This window comes from Sceloporus occidentalis, unplaced genomic scaffold (genome assembly GCF_023333645.1).
Source record: "Sceloporus occidentalis isolate IW3139 unplaced genomic scaffold, rSceOcc1.0.p SCAF_6, whole genome shotgun sequence".
NCBI lineage: Eukaryota > Metazoa > Chordata > Lepidosauria > Squamata > Phrynosomatidae > Sceloporus > Sceloporus occidentalis.
The window spans coordinates 75,790,331-75,809,367 of record NW_028316986.1 but is presented as its reverse complement, the minus strand read 5'-3'; the positions used below and the strand labels follow the sequence as shown (position 1 = coordinate 75,809,367).

Sequence of the window (19,037 nt, the reverse complement as noted above, 5' to 3'; positions counted from 1 at the left end):
AAAAAATTCGAAATCATAAAAAATCATAGCCTTAGATGGACTTTAGCCCATTGTTCCATTTAATCTAGTATGGTCAACACTGGCTAGCAGCAATAGGTGTTTAGAGTACTAGGGAGAAGTCTTTCCTTGCCCTTCCTGGTGATTCTTGGTCTTTCCTGGTGTTTTAAGAGCTAAGCCCACAATGCTGTCTTTCTGACTGGGCTTTCTTCCACATTCGGGGAATTTTGGAAAGTTCTTTTTAAAAAAAAAGCCAACAAAATTGCAGCTATCCTTCAACCTTGAAACTGCACATCGAAACAGTAGACTTTTAGTGCTACCTATAGGTAAATGAGAGTAATGCTTCTAAAGTGTGTTTCTAGAGATTTCATTTTATTTAATTCAGTATAGAAAAAGTTGACAAAATACTCCCACTATCTTAGGTCTGGGCCAGATTACATTTCAATTTTGTTGTATCCATATTGTATGATTATGAACTCAACTAGGAAAAGCATATTAAATTAATTTTAAATTAAATATTTTATTTCTATCCCGCCTTTCCAGGGATCAAGGCGGCGTACAATGATGGGATTTATCATCCCAATGACAGATAAAATACAATAAAAACAGTTACAATATCAGGATAAAAACACAACAATACACAAAAGCATTTCCAAACATCCAGGCTAGCAATGGGGGAGGGGAACATAGTAGGGCTATTGGGGGTAAGCCTGTTTGAACAGATACGTTTTCAGCCCTTTTTAAAATTGGGCTAGGGAGGGGGTCGAGCGGAGCTCGTCGGGGATCAAGTTCCAGAGCTTAGGGGCCGCAATTGAAAAGGCCCTTTGCATGGTGACAGCTCGTCTCGCATCTGGAACCTTTAAAAGATGTTTATCCCCAGATCTGAGAGTGCGGGGCAGATTATATGGAGAGAGGCAGTCCTCTAAGTCCCCTGGGCCCAAGCCATTTAGGGCTTTATAGGTGGCGACCAACACCTTGTATTGCGCCCGGAAGCGAATAGGCAGCCAATGAAGATCTTCAAGTACCAGTGTTATGTGGCAAGCCCTGGAAGATCCAGTGACTAGCCTTGCTGCCATGTTCTGAACCAACTGAAGCTTCTGGGTATGGTACAAGGGTTGCCCCATGTACAGCACATTACAGAAATCCAAACGAGAGGTTACCAGAGCGTGTACTACAGTTTCAAGGTCCCCCCGGCCCAGGTAGGGTCGCAGCTGGCGTATCAACCGAAGCTGATAACAGGTACTCCTGACCGTCGCATCCACCTGAGATGTGAGGTGGAGCAACGAGTCCAAGAGCACCCCCAGACTGCGAACAGAGTCCTTCAGGGGAAGCGTGACCCCGTCAAGGACAGGTGGACAAACCTCCAAGCCTGGACCTGGGGAACCTATCACAAGTACTTCCGTTTTCTCTGGATTCAGCCTGAGTCTGTTTTCCCTCATCCATCCCATTACTGACTCCAGACAGGCATCTAGAGGAGAGATGCCATCCCTGGTCACTGCATCAGTCGGAGGCACAGAGAAGACTATTTGGGTGTCATCAGCGTACCGATAACACCGCGCCCCGTGCCTCCGGATGATCTCTCCTAGCGGTTTCATGTAAATGTTAAATAGCATGGGAGACAGAATGGCTCCTTGAGGGACACCAGATGTAAGTGCCCTCTTATCAGAGCACACGTCTCCCAGCTGCACCATCTGGAACCTTCCCGAGAGGTAGGATCGGAACCACTGCAGCGCAGTGCCCCCAATTCCAAACTCTCTCAGGTGCTCCAGAAGGATACCATGGTCAATGGTATCGAAAGCCGCTGAGATGTCCAAGAGCACCAACAGGGACACGCTACCCCTGTCTATGCCCAGACGGAGATCATCGACCAGGGCGACCATGGCAGTCTCAACTCCATAGCCCGCCCGGAACCCAGTTTGAAATGGGTCTAGATAATCCGTATCATCCAAGATCGATTGAAGCTGGAGTGCAACCGCTTTCTCGATCACCTTCCCTAAAAATGGCAATAGCGACACAGGCCGATAATTACTATGCAACAGGGGGTCAAGGGAGGGCTTTTTAATCAGCGGTTTTACTATGGCCAATTTCAAGCTGGTTGGAAACTGCCCGTCCCTGAATGATGTATTAATAATCTGGTGCAACAAAGACGTTACACCTACTCCCCCCTGAGCCGCTAGCCATGAGGGACAGGGATCGAGTGAGCAGGTTGTCTTCCTAACGCTTCTAAGGATCTTGTCCACATCCTCGGTACTTACAGACTCAAATTGATCCAGTGCAATAGCGTCCACGGAAGCTCTGGAGGCCTCTACTCCGGATTCTGACCCAATAAAGGCGTCGAGACCAGCCCTTATCCGAGAGGTTTTGTCCATGAAGAAGTTGTTAAATTGGTCACAGCAGGCCTTGGATGGTTCCAAAATAGGGTTCAGAGAGGGGGAAGGCTGCGTGAGCTCCCTCACTACTCTGAACAGCTCTGCTGGACGCGATTCCGCGGACGCGATACGCGCAACATAGAACAAGTTCTTTGCTGCGTCTATCGCCTCTCCATAGTCATCTAAAAGAGAGGCTAGGAGAGCCTTGTCGGTTAAGAGATGGTGGCTTCGCCATTTGCGCTCTAGTCATCGCAGGACCCGCTTCCTTGCCCGGAGATCTTCCGTATACCAGGGCTGTTTTCTGGAAGCAGGCTTGAGAGGACGCTTGGGAGCGATACTGTGTATAGCCCTGGAGAGATCAGTGTCCCAGATGGTAGTCAGGGCATCAACAGAATCGCCGTCATATCCAACCATAATCATGCATATCATTTCCCCTCTCCTTTTGGGAGACTTATTTTTCTGTGTAGAGGCTTCACTGAAAATAAGATAGGTTAGAGAACACCGCAGAGCTACAATAAATGGGATCAGAACAGAATCCTGATACTTGGTTCCCATAATTAAATGGATTACTTTAATGTTTCATTTGCATGTGTCTCAACAGATATGTCATGGTTAACTACATCAGTAGCCATCCTGGCAAGACTTGGGATCACCATAACGTTTGAGCTTGTATATCTTGTAAATTCTGAATTGTATCCTACAGTATTCAGGTAAATGGAATAAACTTTTTGAAATATTTCACAAGATCACATCACAATCCCCCTCCCTGACCCGATTAGTAATAGAAAGCATTTAAAATTTGAGAGATGAAGGAATGGGGCCCTATGCTTGCAGTGCAATCCCATAAATATCTAGTCATATACAGTATAAGCCCCACTGACTTCAATGCAGGATACACCAAAGAAATATTTACCAGGGGGTCATATATACTGACACAAGGACAATGCTGAATATCATGCTGGATGGCCATCTGTTAGGACTGCTTTGATTGTGTATTTCTGCATGGCAAGAGGTGGATGGCCCTTGTGTTATCTTCCAGTGCTATGATTCAGTTAGTTAAAGAAAACAAAATCAATATAGTATGTAGATCCTCAGTTGGAAACTAGTATATAGAGAAAAAATGGGCAACTGTGTATGGGCCAAAAAGCAATCTTCCACCAGACTCCTTCATAGGGGTGTACCCACCCACAGTAAGACAAATATCTCTATTTTCCTTTGCAGGCCCTCTCCAAATGGCATCATCCTGTTATCATTTTGAGAGGAACTGTGTGGGGAAAAACAGAGGCATTTGGGGAGCAGTACAAACTTCAGGAGTGCTTGTGAGGATGGGATGGAGATACTTTCATGTGTTTTCATGCATTTGGGAGGCTTTCTACTTAGTTTGGGGGCCAAAATTGCTCAAAAACCATGGTTAATTTATCTTTAATTTTTTGGGTGAAGGAGAGAATGGCTTTTGGGGACTGGTGTGGGGATTTAGAGGGCACCAAAGTGGGGTCCACAGCAACCAGGCACAGCCCACGGCCTCACTTACCCACCCCCAATTGCCCAATTAATATATTCTCCTTTCTTTTCCTTACAGAAACTTTGGTGTCTCCCTCTGTTCAGGTTTGTGTGATATTGGGGGCATTGTAGCCCCTTTTCTACTCTACCGCCTAACAGATATCTGGTCGGAGCTTCCTTTAATCATCTACTGTAAGATGTTATTTATTTATTTAAGAATTTTTAAAGTACAATAAAATTATAGAAATCAAAAGAAGAAAATATATAGGCAAAAAGAAAATATGAAAGAAAAGAACAAAGGAAAAAGAGGGACAAAGATGACTTCTGAACTTCCTTTCATTAGTTACAAACACATATAGTTATGCATTCCTCTCTATCTAAAGTTTACAGTTATTCCCTTCTTTCCATTACCTAGTCTCTCTAATTATAAAACAAAACGCCAGCTGCCACCTTACCTGGGCTGGGGGGACCTTGAAACGGTGGTACATGCTCTGGTAACCTCTCGGTTGGACTTCTGTAATGCGCTCTACATGGGGCAACCCTTGTACCATACTCGGAAGCTACAATTGGTTCAGAATATGGCAGCAAGACTGGTCACTGGATCCTCCAGGGCCAGTCATATAACACCTGTCCTTAAAGATCTACATTGGCTGGCTATTCGCTTCCGAGCGCAATACAAGGTGTTGGTTATTACCTATAAAGCCCTAAATGGCTTGGGCCCAGGGTACTTGGAGGATCGCCTCTCTCCATATAATCCACTCAGCACACTCAGGTCAGCTGGGAAGCTACTATTGAGAGTTCCAGATGCTAAATATTCAATAACATCACAGAGGGCCTTCTCTATCTTGGCCCCATGGCTCTGGAACTTGCTTCCTGGCGAGCTCCGCTCGGCCACCTCCCTCGACCTATTCAGGAAGGGGTTAAAAACCTTCCTTTTCCAGCAGGCTTTTCCCTAGCATCCCCAATGTAACTTCTTCTCTCCCTCCACTGCTGTTGCATTCTGTGCTAGCTTGGATGTTGTTACTTGTAGTTTTTAACATATTTTATTGCTGTTTTATTGTGTGGTGTAGTATGTGTATTATGTGGTGTAATTTGTACACTTTGTACACTTTAGCACATTGTAACCCGCCTTGATCTATGGAAAGGCGGACTATAAATAAAGATTTTATTATTATTTTTTATTTAAAACATTTCCAATCCCTTTCCTTTCCTTTCTTTCTTTCTTTTGCAAAAAGTCCACAAGGGGTTTCAGATCTTTAAGAAATGTCTCCAACAACAATTCTCTAATCAAATTGATTTGTCCATTTCTACTAATTTTATCAGCATTCACGATCCTTTCTCCATAGTGCAGAATGTTGTTTCATCTTTTCGCATATAATAGTCTTGCAGCTGTAATCATATACTAGATTTGATCCCATATTTTCCCACGGGCTCTTTTCCAACTGTACTTGATTCATCCCAAAAGGGAACAGTTCCACATTTAAATCAATATGAATGTTTGAAATCAGATCTATATGTATATTTAAATCTCAAAAAAGACATATCCAACACCTGTTCTTAAACACACATTTCCAACATACAGCTTTAATCCCTGTATACATTCGAAGCAATTTAGCTAACACTTCGTAGCAACAATACTCTAAAACTTTATTTTATAAAAATCCTCTTTCATGACATAATACAAATCTGAGGTCCAGTCCACACTGCAGAAATAATCCAATCTGAGAGCACTTTAACTATCTTGGCTCAGTGCTACAGTGTTCTGGGAATTTTAGTTTTTTGTTGTACAAGAGTTTTCTTACAGAGAAGGCTAAATGTCTCACAAAACTACATTTCCCAGAATTCCCTAGCACTGCGCCAGGACAGTTAAAGCACTCTCAAACTGGATTATTTCTGCAGTGTGGATTGCCCTTTAATCTCTTTGACCCCATATTTCTCCATTGATCCATCTGTATTCTTAACTCATTTTGCCATGCACATTTCTGATATCTCGTAGCAACAATACATAATCTTTTAGAAATTCATTTTGTAAAACTCTTTGGTATCACAATTTAGTACAAATCTCTTATCTGTTTCACCATATAGTTTCCCATTAGTCTATCTGTATGTTATAGCCAGAATTCTTAACCCATTTGACCTTACTCTTTATCTTCATCTTTACTTTGTATTTAACTCTTGGCTCTCCCCGCAATTAACAAGCTTGTACACACCCCTTGTCCTTGCTTAAATAGAACAGTTGTCGAAATAAATATTGCCTGAAATATAAACCTCCTTCTGAGCAAAACATTATTTTTCTTCACACAGATCTCCCTCGACAATTAGACTCTCCCATCCTAACATGTAAGATGTTATTTTAAAAGTGGTCCCTTCTTTCAGAATTGTCATGCCCTTACTTGCTCTTTCATATTGGAGAGCTTCAACTGATCTCTAGCCCCATTTTTCTATTCACTTCAATTTTCAGAGAAACCCAGAACATTTTTGCTTGCTGTGAAGAGAGACAGTCCCCAAGGCCAGTTTCTGATGCCATCCACACTAACCTCAGGAAACATATCAATAGATCTTTACGTGTTAATCTATTTCCACTGGTGATGTTATACCATGGGATTTTGGTAGTGGAGCTTTGGAATGTTTCTTTGTGGATGACATCTCCCAGAATCCAGAGTGCTTGGAGGGATTCTAGTTGTCATCCAAGACCTAAATGCAATTACCAGTCTGCACTAGAATAGAATCGTTGACTCAGCTGATGAATGGGAAGTCAGCATTTGTGTACATCCCATCAATCAAATGAGTCTGCTCTAACTGAAAGTATTATTGGATTTTAGCCCTGAAAAAGCCATGTTTCTAAGCTCTGTGGCAGAAAAACCTAGAAGAGGCCACTCTTCTAACCACCAGTCTAGGCAGTTTAGAATAAACTGGTATCTAGGGTCAGGCCCACATGGGCCAAAATATTCTGGAAGCAGCCATTACCCGGAGATCTCTATTGAAACACCAGGTGGCTGTTTGCACACATGTACCTCTGTGCCACTTGGTGCAGCTGCCACCATGTCAAGTCACTTGCTCTGATGTCGGAATGAGGCACCCAGCATTAATTCATATGGCTGGGTTCCTTGTTCTGATCTGAGAGTGAGAGACTCGCCATTCCAGCAGTTGCGCTGGTCAGCATAGTAGGATACATTGTAAAGAGCTGCCTGGCATCACAACAAAGGGCTCTGGATCTTCCAGGAATATTCAGAGCAAAATGTTGGTTTAAAAAGCTGTGGGTTTTGGAGGGGGGGGGGTACTCAGCAGGTTCAGTGCTGAAGTGGCCAGACATCATCTGGACTGTTTGCTCCAGAACCAGGGACTGGACCCTGCATTGTCCGGACTTGCTGCCAAGAGGGCAGTGGGGAAACCCCTCGGATTACTTTGAACTATTACAACTTGTAGGATGACACAAATTTGGCTCTGGGACCAGAAGGGAACTCTGTGACGTTTTCCATCGCCCTTTCCTACTCTATACCATCACTGTCAGAACATCAGTGGCTGGTGGTACAATACCAGTCCAGGAGCATCAAAGCATTAGGCTGTAGAAAACTGAATGTTGGTGCATGGGGGAAAACTTTTGTCCTGACTTTATGATTAATAGGTTAAGAGGGCAGGGAACCGTCTAATTAAAAAGATTGTATATACAGTGCTGTGTAAATTTACAGTGCTTCATAAATAAAGGTTAATAATAATAATAATAATAATAATAAGTATTATGAGCTGCTACTTCTGTCTAGTGGCTCATGGGACTAGGCCACTGTTTTTTAACATGTTCATTTACTGTTTCCCCTGTTGATTTTCTTTCCCCCTACATCTAAATTATCTAGAACTTTGGTGCTAGGTTTTGTTTTTTTTACTGCTTGCAACACACTGTAGGTTTTTTGCTTTACTTTTTAATAGGTATACTGGCTGTTTTGTCTGGGATTCTAGTCATACTTCTACCTGAGACAAAGGGACTGCCCTTACCAGAGACAATAGAGGATGTGGAACAACTGTCAAGGTACCTTCCCTCCACCTTTATGTTTTATTATATGCTTTATTGTACATAAGTAAGCATCCAGAATTGCTACATTTCCAGACCTTAGTTACATGTGTCCTTGCTTTTGCAAGTATCTCTTTCTGTATGAGTGTGTAGATATGTGCACATTTCTCCTGAAGCAGCCATAGGGAGCCCAAATCCAGATTGCAACAATGGCAACATGTACAGAAAAGGGATCATTTCTTATCACCCATAATGTAGTCCTGGGGCCCTTTTACATTACACAATTATAGCACTATCATTCCATATTAAATGCACTAGCTACATCCTATGGAATCCTGGGATGTGGTGTTTAGGGAAAGGCATTTAGTATTATCAGCCAGAGAGCTCTAGTGCCTCATCAAACTACAAATCTCAGGATTCCATAACATATTGTCATGGCAGTTAAAGTGAAATATAGCATTATAATTGTGTAGGGCAAAAGGGCCCCTGCTGAGAAATTCTTATTTTCAAGCTTCTAATAACATCAATTTATGGATTGACTGTATTTCTATTCAATTTTTCTCCTAGGGAGTTTGAAGCAATATGTGTGGCCCATTATCATTTTATCCTCACAACAACCCTGTGAAGTTAGTCTGTGAGATACAATGGAGATTATCACATATCATTTTTTGCCTGATCCAAACACAGGCTGGGAATGGGCTTGAACAGGTGAGACCAGTGTTATCACAAAGGAAAATGCCGCCAATCCCACCAGGAGACTATAAGCCGTCCCTCAGCCATGATTTACCCATTGATTTTGAAGGACGGAAAGCTTCCATCCTTCAAAATAGGCAGGCAAAGCATAGCTGGAGGACAGCGTGTAGTCTCCCAGTGGCATCGGTGGCATTTTCCTGTGCAACAACACCTGTTCTCACCCATTCAAGCCAGTTTCCAGCCTGTGCCCAGACTGGACAAAAATGATGTGCTATAATCTCTAATGAGTGGCCCAAGGTCAGCCAGTTAATGTCCTGGCTGCATCTACACTGCAACAACAACAACAACAACAACAACAACAATAATTTCTTTCCCACCTCTCCTTGAGGCTTGAGGCAGGGTACATCATGTTAAAATGCAAAACATAATTAAAAACACATAAACCAATAATACAACTCATAATACAATTTGACACTGCTTTAATAGCCGTGGCTCAATGCTGTGGAATTCTGTGATTTGTATTATGTGAGATATTTAACCTTCTCTGTCAGAGAGGTCTGGTGCCACCCCCAACAAACTACAAATCCCAACATCCCATAGGATGGTGCCATGGCTGATAAAGTAGTATCAAATTGCATTAATTCCACAGTGTGGCAGCACTGTTCTGACATTCCTATCACTTTACTTTCAATTTCAGACCAATAGAAGGCTCAAGAGGAAGAGTTTCACTGAGATTCTGGTTCAATAGGAAACTCCCCCCTAGTGCTACACCATAGGCCCATCTGGATTCTTGCAGCTGCTGTTTAATAAAACATGCACACAAATGCAAAAAAATTAGTGTAGTACATAGTTTGTTCCTTAAGTCTCAAGTCTTATGATCTGAAAAGCCTTACGTTTCTGATGAAATCCAGTGTTGCTCCACAATTAAAACAAGTCTTTTGCTTATTATGCTTTCTGTTTATCGCCACAGCAGCAGTAGACATTGTGGGAAAAACAAACATCAAAATTCCAGCACATATGTTTGATGTTTTGTCACGTGCTCTATAGACCATCCACAGTCACCTGGTTCTTGGTTTGATGTCCATTGGATGGCACCGTTACTGTACCAGATGGAGAAGATGGATCTGACTGTGTCATAATAAATATCCATAAACGCATCTCTTCAAAATATAAAGACATATACAGTAAAAACAGCATTATTTTTCTATAACTTTGGAAGCATTATCTGGGCCTATTGTGTGGACCTCTTGTAAAAGAGTAATCACTACTTCTGAATAAGTTGTTTTGTCTGAGATGATGGCATATATCTGTCCTATCCAGTTAACACATATTTTCTTCAATTTTTGACAACAATTGTTTATTGCTGAATTGTATACATAATCCACAACTTTGTGAGAAAATCAGAAAATTTGAAAAACCATTGAAACTATCCTGTGGAACTTAATCAGAATGGGGATAAACCTCCCACATTTTTCTTATTTTCAAAGTTTTGAAAAAAGTACCAGCGTGTCAACTGTTGGCCAGGGATTTAGCGTTGCAAGTCTTGGGTTATATGGTTTTGTCCTTACAACAACCTTAGTGGCTGGGTTAGACGGAGAAATTCTTTCCAGTTGAAGTCTGCAAGGTGACTTTCATGGTTGAATGGAGATTTGAATCCAATAATATTTTAACTGCACTATGCTGTTTCTACATGATAATGGCATTAAGATTAGAGACTGGCTGGCTCTGTGAATGCAACTGAGTACAGGTGTTTAGCCCAGCCTGCAGCCATGGAAATGAAAAATTCACAAATGATGTAGATACAATTAATATTTTACTTTACACTGTCTTTGCAGAAACAGCAATAATACCTTCACTTTTTATTCCATATATCAGGCATTTGGCTGATGCAGTGCTAGAGGCCAGGTAGAATATATATCTGTGAAAGTAAAAACACACTCTTCTACTCACAAGTTAGCATTACACCGTCTTCTGTAGCCCTTTATTGTCACCTATGGAGGAAGTTCATTGTTCTTGAAAGCTCCCTTTGAAAAGCTTGTTGTTGTATGCCTTCAAGTCATCTCTGATTTATGGCAGTCTTAGGAGAACCTAACATGGTGTTTTCTTGGCAAGATTTGTTCAGAGGAGGTTTACCACTGCCTTTCCCTGAGACTGAGAGCATGTGTTTTACCCAAGATCACCCAGTGGATTTCCTGGCCAAGCTTGGAATCGAACCCTGCTCTCCAGAATCGCTAGTGCAATCCTGCTTTTCCTAACTTTAAGCTTCATTGCATTGTTTGTTGCAAGCAAGCTGCTGGAATCTGATTGTCCAGCTCTCCTTCACTATGCTCCTAATGTGGATGCTCCTGAAAACCTTTCAGCTAGTCATAGAGGATGAAGGAAAAGGTGATGCTAGGTAGACATAAAAAGCCTTTGTAAAAAAGAGCTTCTTTGTCAGAGGCTTTGTGAACCAAGGTGTGCTTCTAGAGAGTTGTTTTGTTGTCTTGACTGTAATAGTTATTCTTTCCTGGAGTCTTAGAACACTAAGTGTACCTAATCATTTCTTTAAGTAATATTCTTTCTTATTCAATATACAGTGTGTTTTGTTTTTTAAAATGTGTCAGTTGAGATGAAGTGATAGCAGGATCATAGCTGGTTTGGGGATGGAACTTTAAACCTTTCCTGCCTTGCTGCAGTCCTGAGGAAAATTCTTCACTGGAAAGTACTGTTTGTTTTGGGCAGAAATTCCTCACTTGTGTCAATGGGGATTTCCTTTCCTTTTTATATGAGAATTTTTTTGGTAGTACCACATCAGAGGAGTTTTCCCTTATACACTTGTTGTGATTCTAATAAGTGTCACACACTCATACCCATGCCTCTAGCTGTTACCATGTGCGCATTGGTTTTGCATTCAAGAGAAAGTTGAGTTTAGCTGTACATCTGGCTTGGCCCTGAGACTCTATTTACTGCTGAAAAAGAAGAGACTGCCTTTCTCCACCCAGCAGCTGGAGCTGAGTTGGAAACTAATAGAATGGACTGTGAACCAGCACCTGCCGGAAGAGACTCTGCTGGCAAAGCCTTGCTCTGTTCTGAGAAAGGCTCCAGTGTGCTCATCTTTAAAATAGAAGACATGACCAGAAGAACTGAAAGATTTTGGCTGCACTTTGAAACACATTTTCTGTGAGGATTGCATGCATAGGCTGAGGCAGCTAGCAACTCTCATGCAAGTGGAAAGGATACATTCATTATTCTGGATTCTACTCTGAATTTAAAAGAAATGATCCAAGGCACCAAACATATTCTAGGGGTAGAGTTCAGCCCTTTGGATAGCTGCTTTAAACTTCAGTCTAAAACCTAGAACAGAGTTGCCATCTCACTGACATGCGAAGTGCTAGCCAACAACCTGAGCATGCTTACCGGGAACCAAACTCTGTGGGATTTTCTTCTATGTAAAGTTGTTCTTGGTTGATCTGTTGGTTTCCTGAGTATTTCAGCATGTCTAGGGCGTGTTACAGACCGCCCAAAAGCGGGCAGTCTGCCACCGCTGTCATTAGCTGCACCAAGAAGCCCCAGCGGCCAGACCGTGAGGCTTCCCAGCACAGCTAAAAAGCGCCGAAATGGCGCTCCTTTTTGGCACCTGGAAGTGGCGCCGCGAGGCACGCACTCACGGTGTCGCTTCCGCTATGCCACGTCTGGACGCTGTGTCCGAGACGTAAAGATGGCGGCTCACGTGTGGACGGGCGCCACCATTTACTACAAGCTCCGCGCATACTAGGGACAGGGCCGGTTAAGAAGGTAAGACCCTTCCTAACCCTAGCACGCCCCTTTCTAACCCTAGTACGTGCGGAGTGTGTACTAAATGGTGGTCTGTAATGCACCTGAGTTAGAATGATAGTCAATTTTGGTGCTTTGTCATGTTTCTTGGCTTGCAATACATATATTGGCTTCAATTCTGTTATCACCTACTTAACTATAAGTATTATCTCCTGGATGAACCCTGTCTTCATTTACCAGACAACTGCCACTGCATGCAGGGAGGGGGGAGTCTTTTCCCTGTGGATCAGAAAGCAGCTGAATTATATTTCCACCAATATCTGTGGGCAATCTCCAGTGCAACATTCAGAAGTCAATAGTCACAATTCCCCCTTACACTATACTTATTCACAGGATGCAGGTTGGAACATCAATCTACTGATTCTCAGTTAATAGGGGAACAGACTGCTGTCACTCACAGCAGCTGCTGCACAGTAAGTGGAGTCTGAGGGACTTTCATAGCCCCCACATATTCTCTAAACTATTGAATATGAATCAGTCATGAATGCATAATTCTAGGTCACACATTTCTAACTGCCTTAGTGAATTCTGACTGCTATCTATTACCTGTGCCTATGGTATAGTTTATCTACTCAGAATGACAAAATGAGTTTGCGAGAGCAATAGTATGTCTCTATATAAATAATTTAAAGCTTCCTCTCTTCCAAGTACACTTGGTCCTCTGCATCCATGGATTCTGCATCCGTGGATTCAACCATCCACAGCTTGCCATTTTATAGAAGGAATGCAATTTTACTACACGGTTGCATATAATGGGATTTGAACATCCATGGATTTTGGTATCCATGGGGAGTCCTGGAACCAAACTTCAGTGGATAATGAGAGCAAGAAAGAAACAGCCTTTTGAGGAATATGTGTGACTGTGAATGAGGAACAGCATTGTACAGCAGCTTTCTAACAATATTTATATCTTGACTATGTACAGATTCAACAGGTATCCCAAGTCTAGTTAGGGCTGGATCTGGCATCTCCAGATGAACTCCAACCCCGGCTGTGCCAGAAATCAGATAGTGCTTTCTGCCCAACAGTCCAACCATTTTCTGACTGCATTTATTCAAAATCAAGGAAACAATTCCATCTTGGATGGATATGACTTCTGAACAGGATGTATGCATTCCTTGTACCTTCCCACCAAGCTGGAGACTAATGGTTTTAGGTTTCTGGTTGTCTATTAATCAGTGCTGGACCTCTGAACTCAACTTTAGGTCAGTTTTTTTACAGCTTCACCTAGCAGAAATCGATCACCTCATTTCAGCCAAAGAAATCTCTGCATTAAAGCATTCTACATACAGAGGGTGCAGAGATACATTTGCATTAGTGCACTATGATGCTCATCTGGGTCATACTGAAAGGGCTGGATGTATCTTACGTTTTATGAGAATATTCTTTCCCCATCAAGAGCAAGCAATTGCTACTACAGTTGGCCCTCCACATTTGAAACTTTGGCTTTTGTGGATTTGATTATTTGTGGATTTGATTAATACGTTCTCTCTAGGTCCTCCAGAGCAACTCTGCTGGAAGTTGAGCATAGAGTTGCACTGGATGACTTGGAGATTATTAGAGAAAACACTTCTCTAGGCATTTTAGGTCCTCTAATGCTATTCTGTGGTCAGCTTCTGGCAGATGTTACCATAGAATTGTGCTGGAGGACCCAGAGATTCCTAGAGAGGTTTTCATGGGTTCCTGCCCCTAACCCCAGAGAATGTGGAGGGCCAACTGTACTTCATTAATCATACTGGAAAACACAAGCAAGCCGCTTATATGATGTTTTCTGTTAAAATTTATGAGTGAAAATGCATTTTGTTTTAAAAAAAGAATTTCTTGTACAGTGGTTCCATGGTCACCACTGGGCTTTGGTTCCAGGAACCCCCACCCTCCACCCCATGGATACTAAAATCCATGGGTACTGTTCCTTATTTTCCCCCAAGTAAATGTTTTCAGTTGTTTACGACTACCAGATTTGCACTGAGTTATTCAGAATTCTGCCCTATAAGCACTGAAGTGAGAAATTAATCAGTCCCCTACTACAGAGATAATTTTCTTTAGGAGGCAACAGTGAGAGTGGAAAGCCTTTTATTGGACAGAATTAGGTTGACTTCACATGTGCTCCAGATTTCAGGTGAGGCTGACCAGAGGTAATGGACTTGGATATAAACATATGTGTTGGCAGCTACCCTGTATCACTTATTCAGCTTTTTAAAAATGGACTCTCGAACCGAGTGAAGCATGTTGGATTGAAAAGATCAGATTGCTCTGCCAAAGAGAGTATTTTTATGCCAATGCAGAGGTATATGCATGCAGTTAGAATTTATACATATTTGCCTTAATTCTACTTGTTAGTCTCAACTAAAGTAGGTCTGTTAAATACTTTATTGAATGTGAAGTCAAAACATAAGCAAATTCCATTGTTTCAAAGGGTTTGTTGTATCTGGGAATGACAATAGGATTCAGGCCTTGGGTAATTTTGAAATAAATTGTATGGCACTAACTAATCTATGCATGTATAGTGGCATTTGAGACTTTCAAAGTGGTGAGAATGTGAACAGCGTGGTATAGATTGGGTCTGTCCTCTCAGCTCAGTTATTTGAAATAAGGAAGACAATCTATACAGTCCCTAAGACAATCTATACAGTCCATAATTTGTGAAAGAGTCTCTTCATATATAACTGTCAAGATGGACCACTAGAGTTATTCCTTTAGAGCAGTGAGGTTGAGTGTTGAGAAACAGTTTCTTGTTTAGATGAATCTCCTCAGTTCATTGGCTAAGCCAAAATTGGAGCAGGAATGTCTCATTTCATAGTTATCCACTATACCACGTATTCTTAATCTCAGGTCTCTGAATTGTTTTGGGGTCCACAGATAAGGTTCAATGGGCTGGTAAACTGGTTGCAAGAGTTATTTTCATATCTAGATTTCTTTCCCCACCTATCACAATGAAATGTCAGGTGAAATTTAATCTCCCCATGTGTTCAATACAATTTTGGTTTTCTTCCAGATTAATCTATGTGACAAAAATATATTACGATGCAATAAAAATAAATTATTTGTTGTGTTCATTTTTTAAGTTCATAGCTTTCATCAGATTCTCAGACAGATTCCAGACTTGGGAGGGGGGGGGGGGGGAGGATAACAACCACTCCACTCAACTCCACTCTTTCCCAAGCAATGGCAGCACTCCTTTTAGCTACTCAAGTTTAAGGGACTGTGGAGTAATTACATTGGCTCCTGCCCCCAGTATTGTGTGTGCCAAGTAGCCCAGTCACTAGGTTTCCATGCATTCTGGAACTGCAATGATCAAGGGTGCAAAACATGCAGAAGCTACATAAATAAAGGTCCATGTGGATGTTGGAATCAGCCTGTCAGTACATCTGGCCTTGGAGATATGACCAGTGATGTGGCCTCATGGGGTACTCAGTGCATGAAGGATACTATGAATTATGGATCCAGGTGAGCATCCCGCATATTTTGGAATGGGTTCTGTTGGAAGAGGCTGCACGTTTTGAAAAATGGTATAGCATTTATATTTGCACCTGACTATTTCCCCCAGGTACAGTAGATATAGCTGTATCAGATTATAGGCTTGTCACAGTCTCATTTGAGAAATGGCTTTAAAAATATTTTATTGTTATATGTGCCAATAAAAATCAATTGAACTACATCCAGCTCTTTCAAATATGTCTTGCAATTGTCACATCAATTTGAAGGGATTGCACTTCCTTGGGTACCTAATGTTTCCCATGCCAACACTAGCAAACATGTGACTAATAATGCCTTCTGAACATTCAAAAGTATTGCTTTTAAACTGTTTTCTAACTCAGTCATATTTCAGTATGATAATTGGTATAACTGCATTTTAGTATTTTAAGATTTTGTTCTTTTTTTAAAATCCTCTGTCTGTTTTTATCTGTTTTACCTATTTTAATCTTATTGTGAATCATCTTGAGTTCCAGTCCTGGGAAAAACACGGTGAAATAAATACATTCTTAGATCAAAAGAGAAAACAAACCAACTAACAGCTAGTCCAGAACATACATTAGAAGGCATGCACCACTCTGCTGGAATCTAATAAGGGGGGGGAGGAGCTTAAATTTTAAATACACTGAAAATTAGGTGTATTTTAGCTGTGTCTGTTTTATTGTTTGTAAGACACCTTGAGTCCCAGACTGAGGAAAAAAATCAGAATATAATAGTAACAACAATTCTAGTAGTTCATTAGAAAAAACAACATATTTAACAAGAATTTATTTATTCAGTATGCTCTCAATTAAGCGGTGAAGAGTATAAGCTCTAGGTAAGAAACAAGCTAGACACATGGGAGATTGACAAATAGGGTCTCTGCATTTTTAAAGGATTAATATTAACTGGGGTTGGTAATATTCAGATTCACACTGTGACACTGGTGGAATGGGGTAATTCCTTCCTCAGTTCCATATCCCCAATTAAAATTCCTTGTCCCTTGCCCCAACATCTGCAATTTACCCTATGGACCAAAACATATAGGTGCCTGGATGGCATTGTAATACTTTCCTGCATAGATACTGTTAACCATTTTAAAAGGTTGGCAGTTTTATCCATGGATGTCTCACATTAAATCTAGTTTGGCTTTTTGGTCAACAAGCTCTAAGACTTTTCAAATGAGAGAATTTGTAAGGGGATACAAAAAAAGCCAATCTAGCTGTGTTGCTTACAGGATGCATACAGTATTTATATTTGTTTTACATTCAGGTCAATTATTTTATAACATTGCACTCTGAATTCCATTTTCTTTCTCTCACTTTCATTCTCTGTTATTTTTAACAAAAGGTTCATAGAGAGCTAGTTTTCTTTCATTGTTCTTTCAATCCATGAAATAAACCTAGAAACTCGAACATAAACCCCCGGTTTCATGGGCTGGGCACAGCCAAGACCCCAAGAGGTGACTCCTTGAAGGACGTATTTTCCTTGCTCTGTACAGACCAGAGGGCCTCCACTGTCACCCTACAAAAGAAGGGAAAGGGAAATGAACAAAGGAGGACAACAAAAAATAATGTAAACATATAATAATAATAATAATAATAATAATAATAATAATTTGTTTTATTTATATACCGCTATTCCAAAGATCATAGCGGTGAACAGCAAGTAAGCTAATTAGCAAGTAAGCTAATTTGCTCCCAACAGTCTGGGTACTCATTTTAGCGACCTCGGAAGGATGCAAGCCTGAGTCGAGCTTGGGCCCTTTTGCTGGTCTTGAACTCGCAACCTTGTGGTTTTGAGCGAATGGCTGCAGTACAGGCATTTAACCACTGCGCCACCAGGTAAATATACATTTAGATATGGTTTATAAGAGATCGTGCTAGATGAATTTTATTGCGTGAACACCTAGGTAATCAGACGGGACTTGCAGGTGGTGGGTAGGATGACATTAAAACACTCATGGGGAACTTTTGGCTCTTTTTTTGGTCTAAAACTCTCATCAGACTCTACCCAGCATGGCCAATGATAATGGATGATAGTGCAAAACATCTGGAATCTGGGAGGTCAAATGTTCCCACCTCTGCTTTAAAAGTGTCTTTGCATGCAAAATATAGGTGTTAAATATCCAGATACTGCCAGTTGAGGGGGAGGTGATAATTAATGGGTTCAAGACAGACAACCATGGAGGAATACAACTCTTTCCTAAATATCTCCCCTGAAGCTAGTATTGCACTGGGAAGGAGAATCCCTCTTCGACACTAGTGACGTCCAGATGTCAGTCACTTTGTGGCTCGAGCCAAACATGCCCTCACTAGTCACTCTTACCTGACAACTGTCAGTGCCACCATCAATATTACCAGCACAAAGTTCGGTGGTTCTGACTCTGCCATTCAGAAATTCAGGCCGATTACACACTTTATTTTCAATGACAGGGAAGCCGGTCTCTTTAAGAAAGCCATCTCCGCCAGTTCCTGTGTAAGCAGAGGACAAGATGACAATGAAATGGAATGAACAACTCCAGAACATTAAGATGGAAGCAGATTAATTTCCCTTCCTACCAGGGCCCACACATAATGATAAGTGGCAAATACAGTGGGCCCTTGTACCTGCTTTGATTTAGTTCCAGAACCCCCCATGGATACCAAAATCCATGAATGATTAAGTCCCATTATATACAGTGGCATAGTAAATTGATGCCCCTTATATAAATGACAAAATCAATGTTTGCTTTTGGAATTTATATTATTTTTTAATATTTTCCAGCCGTGGATAGTTGAATCCATATATTAAAAAAATCTGTAGATAAAAAGGGCCAACTGTATTATACAAAGCAGTGAAATTCCAGCAGTGCTATGTCAGTGAACTAATTCTACAGTGAGCTCTGTAGCTTTCTGGGTGGAAAACTGGTATCAACCATCAGAAATAATGTAATGAAATGGAATCACATTTTCTGACTTTGCACAGGCAGCCCAAAATTACACTATAAAGGAGACCAGCTCTCATCTCAAATGAGAAACTATATAGGGTTTGTTGCATGTAAGTTGTACCCAAAGAGTGGGGTTATAAATGTAAGAATTGGAGAAGAGTTTTAAAGATATTGTAGACTGCTAAAAAGACAAATAAAAGGGTCATAGAGCAATTCTAGTCTGAACTCTCCCTAGATGCCAAGTTGACTAAACTGGGATTGCCGTACTTTGGCTGTA

At 41.3% G+C, this 19,037-nt stretch overlaps 2 protein-coding genes across 3 annotated transcripts in view; one reads left to right on the top strand and one right to left on the bottom strand.

The window, feature by feature from the left end:
* SLC22A3 (solute carrier family 22 member 3) overlaps positions 1–14,281 on the top strand; it is a 44,831-nt gene extending 30,550 nt beyond the window's left edge. Inside the window, exons 8-11 of one of the 2 annotated variants that reach the window (XM_089530096.1) lie at positions 2,968–3,076; positions 3,946–4,058; positions 7,791–7,890; positions 9,539–14,281. In XM_089530096.1, coding sequence (XP_089386222.1) covers positions 2,968–3,076; positions 3,946–4,058; positions 7,791–7,890; positions 9,539–9,590 — 374 coding nt within the window. In that variant the 3' untranslated portion in view covers positions 9,591–14,281. Of the gene's footprint in view, positions 1–2,967; positions 3,077–3,945; positions 4,059–7,790; positions 7,891–9,535 lie in introns of both variants that reach the window. The other variant, XM_089530095.1, reaches the window with a different exon arrangement.
* A 1,700-nt stretch (positions 14,282–15,981) lies between these two features.
* Positions 15,982–19,037, bottom strand: part of LOC149310940 (plasminogen-like) — a 61,790-nt gene continuing 58,734 nt past the window's right edge. The window contains exons 18-19 of the mRNA XM_089530094.1: positions 18,160–18,305; positions 15,982–17,355 (exon numbers count right to left, since the gene is read on the bottom strand). Coding sequence (XP_089386220.1) covers positions 17,194–17,355; positions 18,160–18,305 — 308 coding nt within the window. The 3' untranslated portion in view covers positions 15,982–17,193. The remainder of the gene's footprint in view (positions 17,356–18,159; positions 18,306–19,037) is intronic.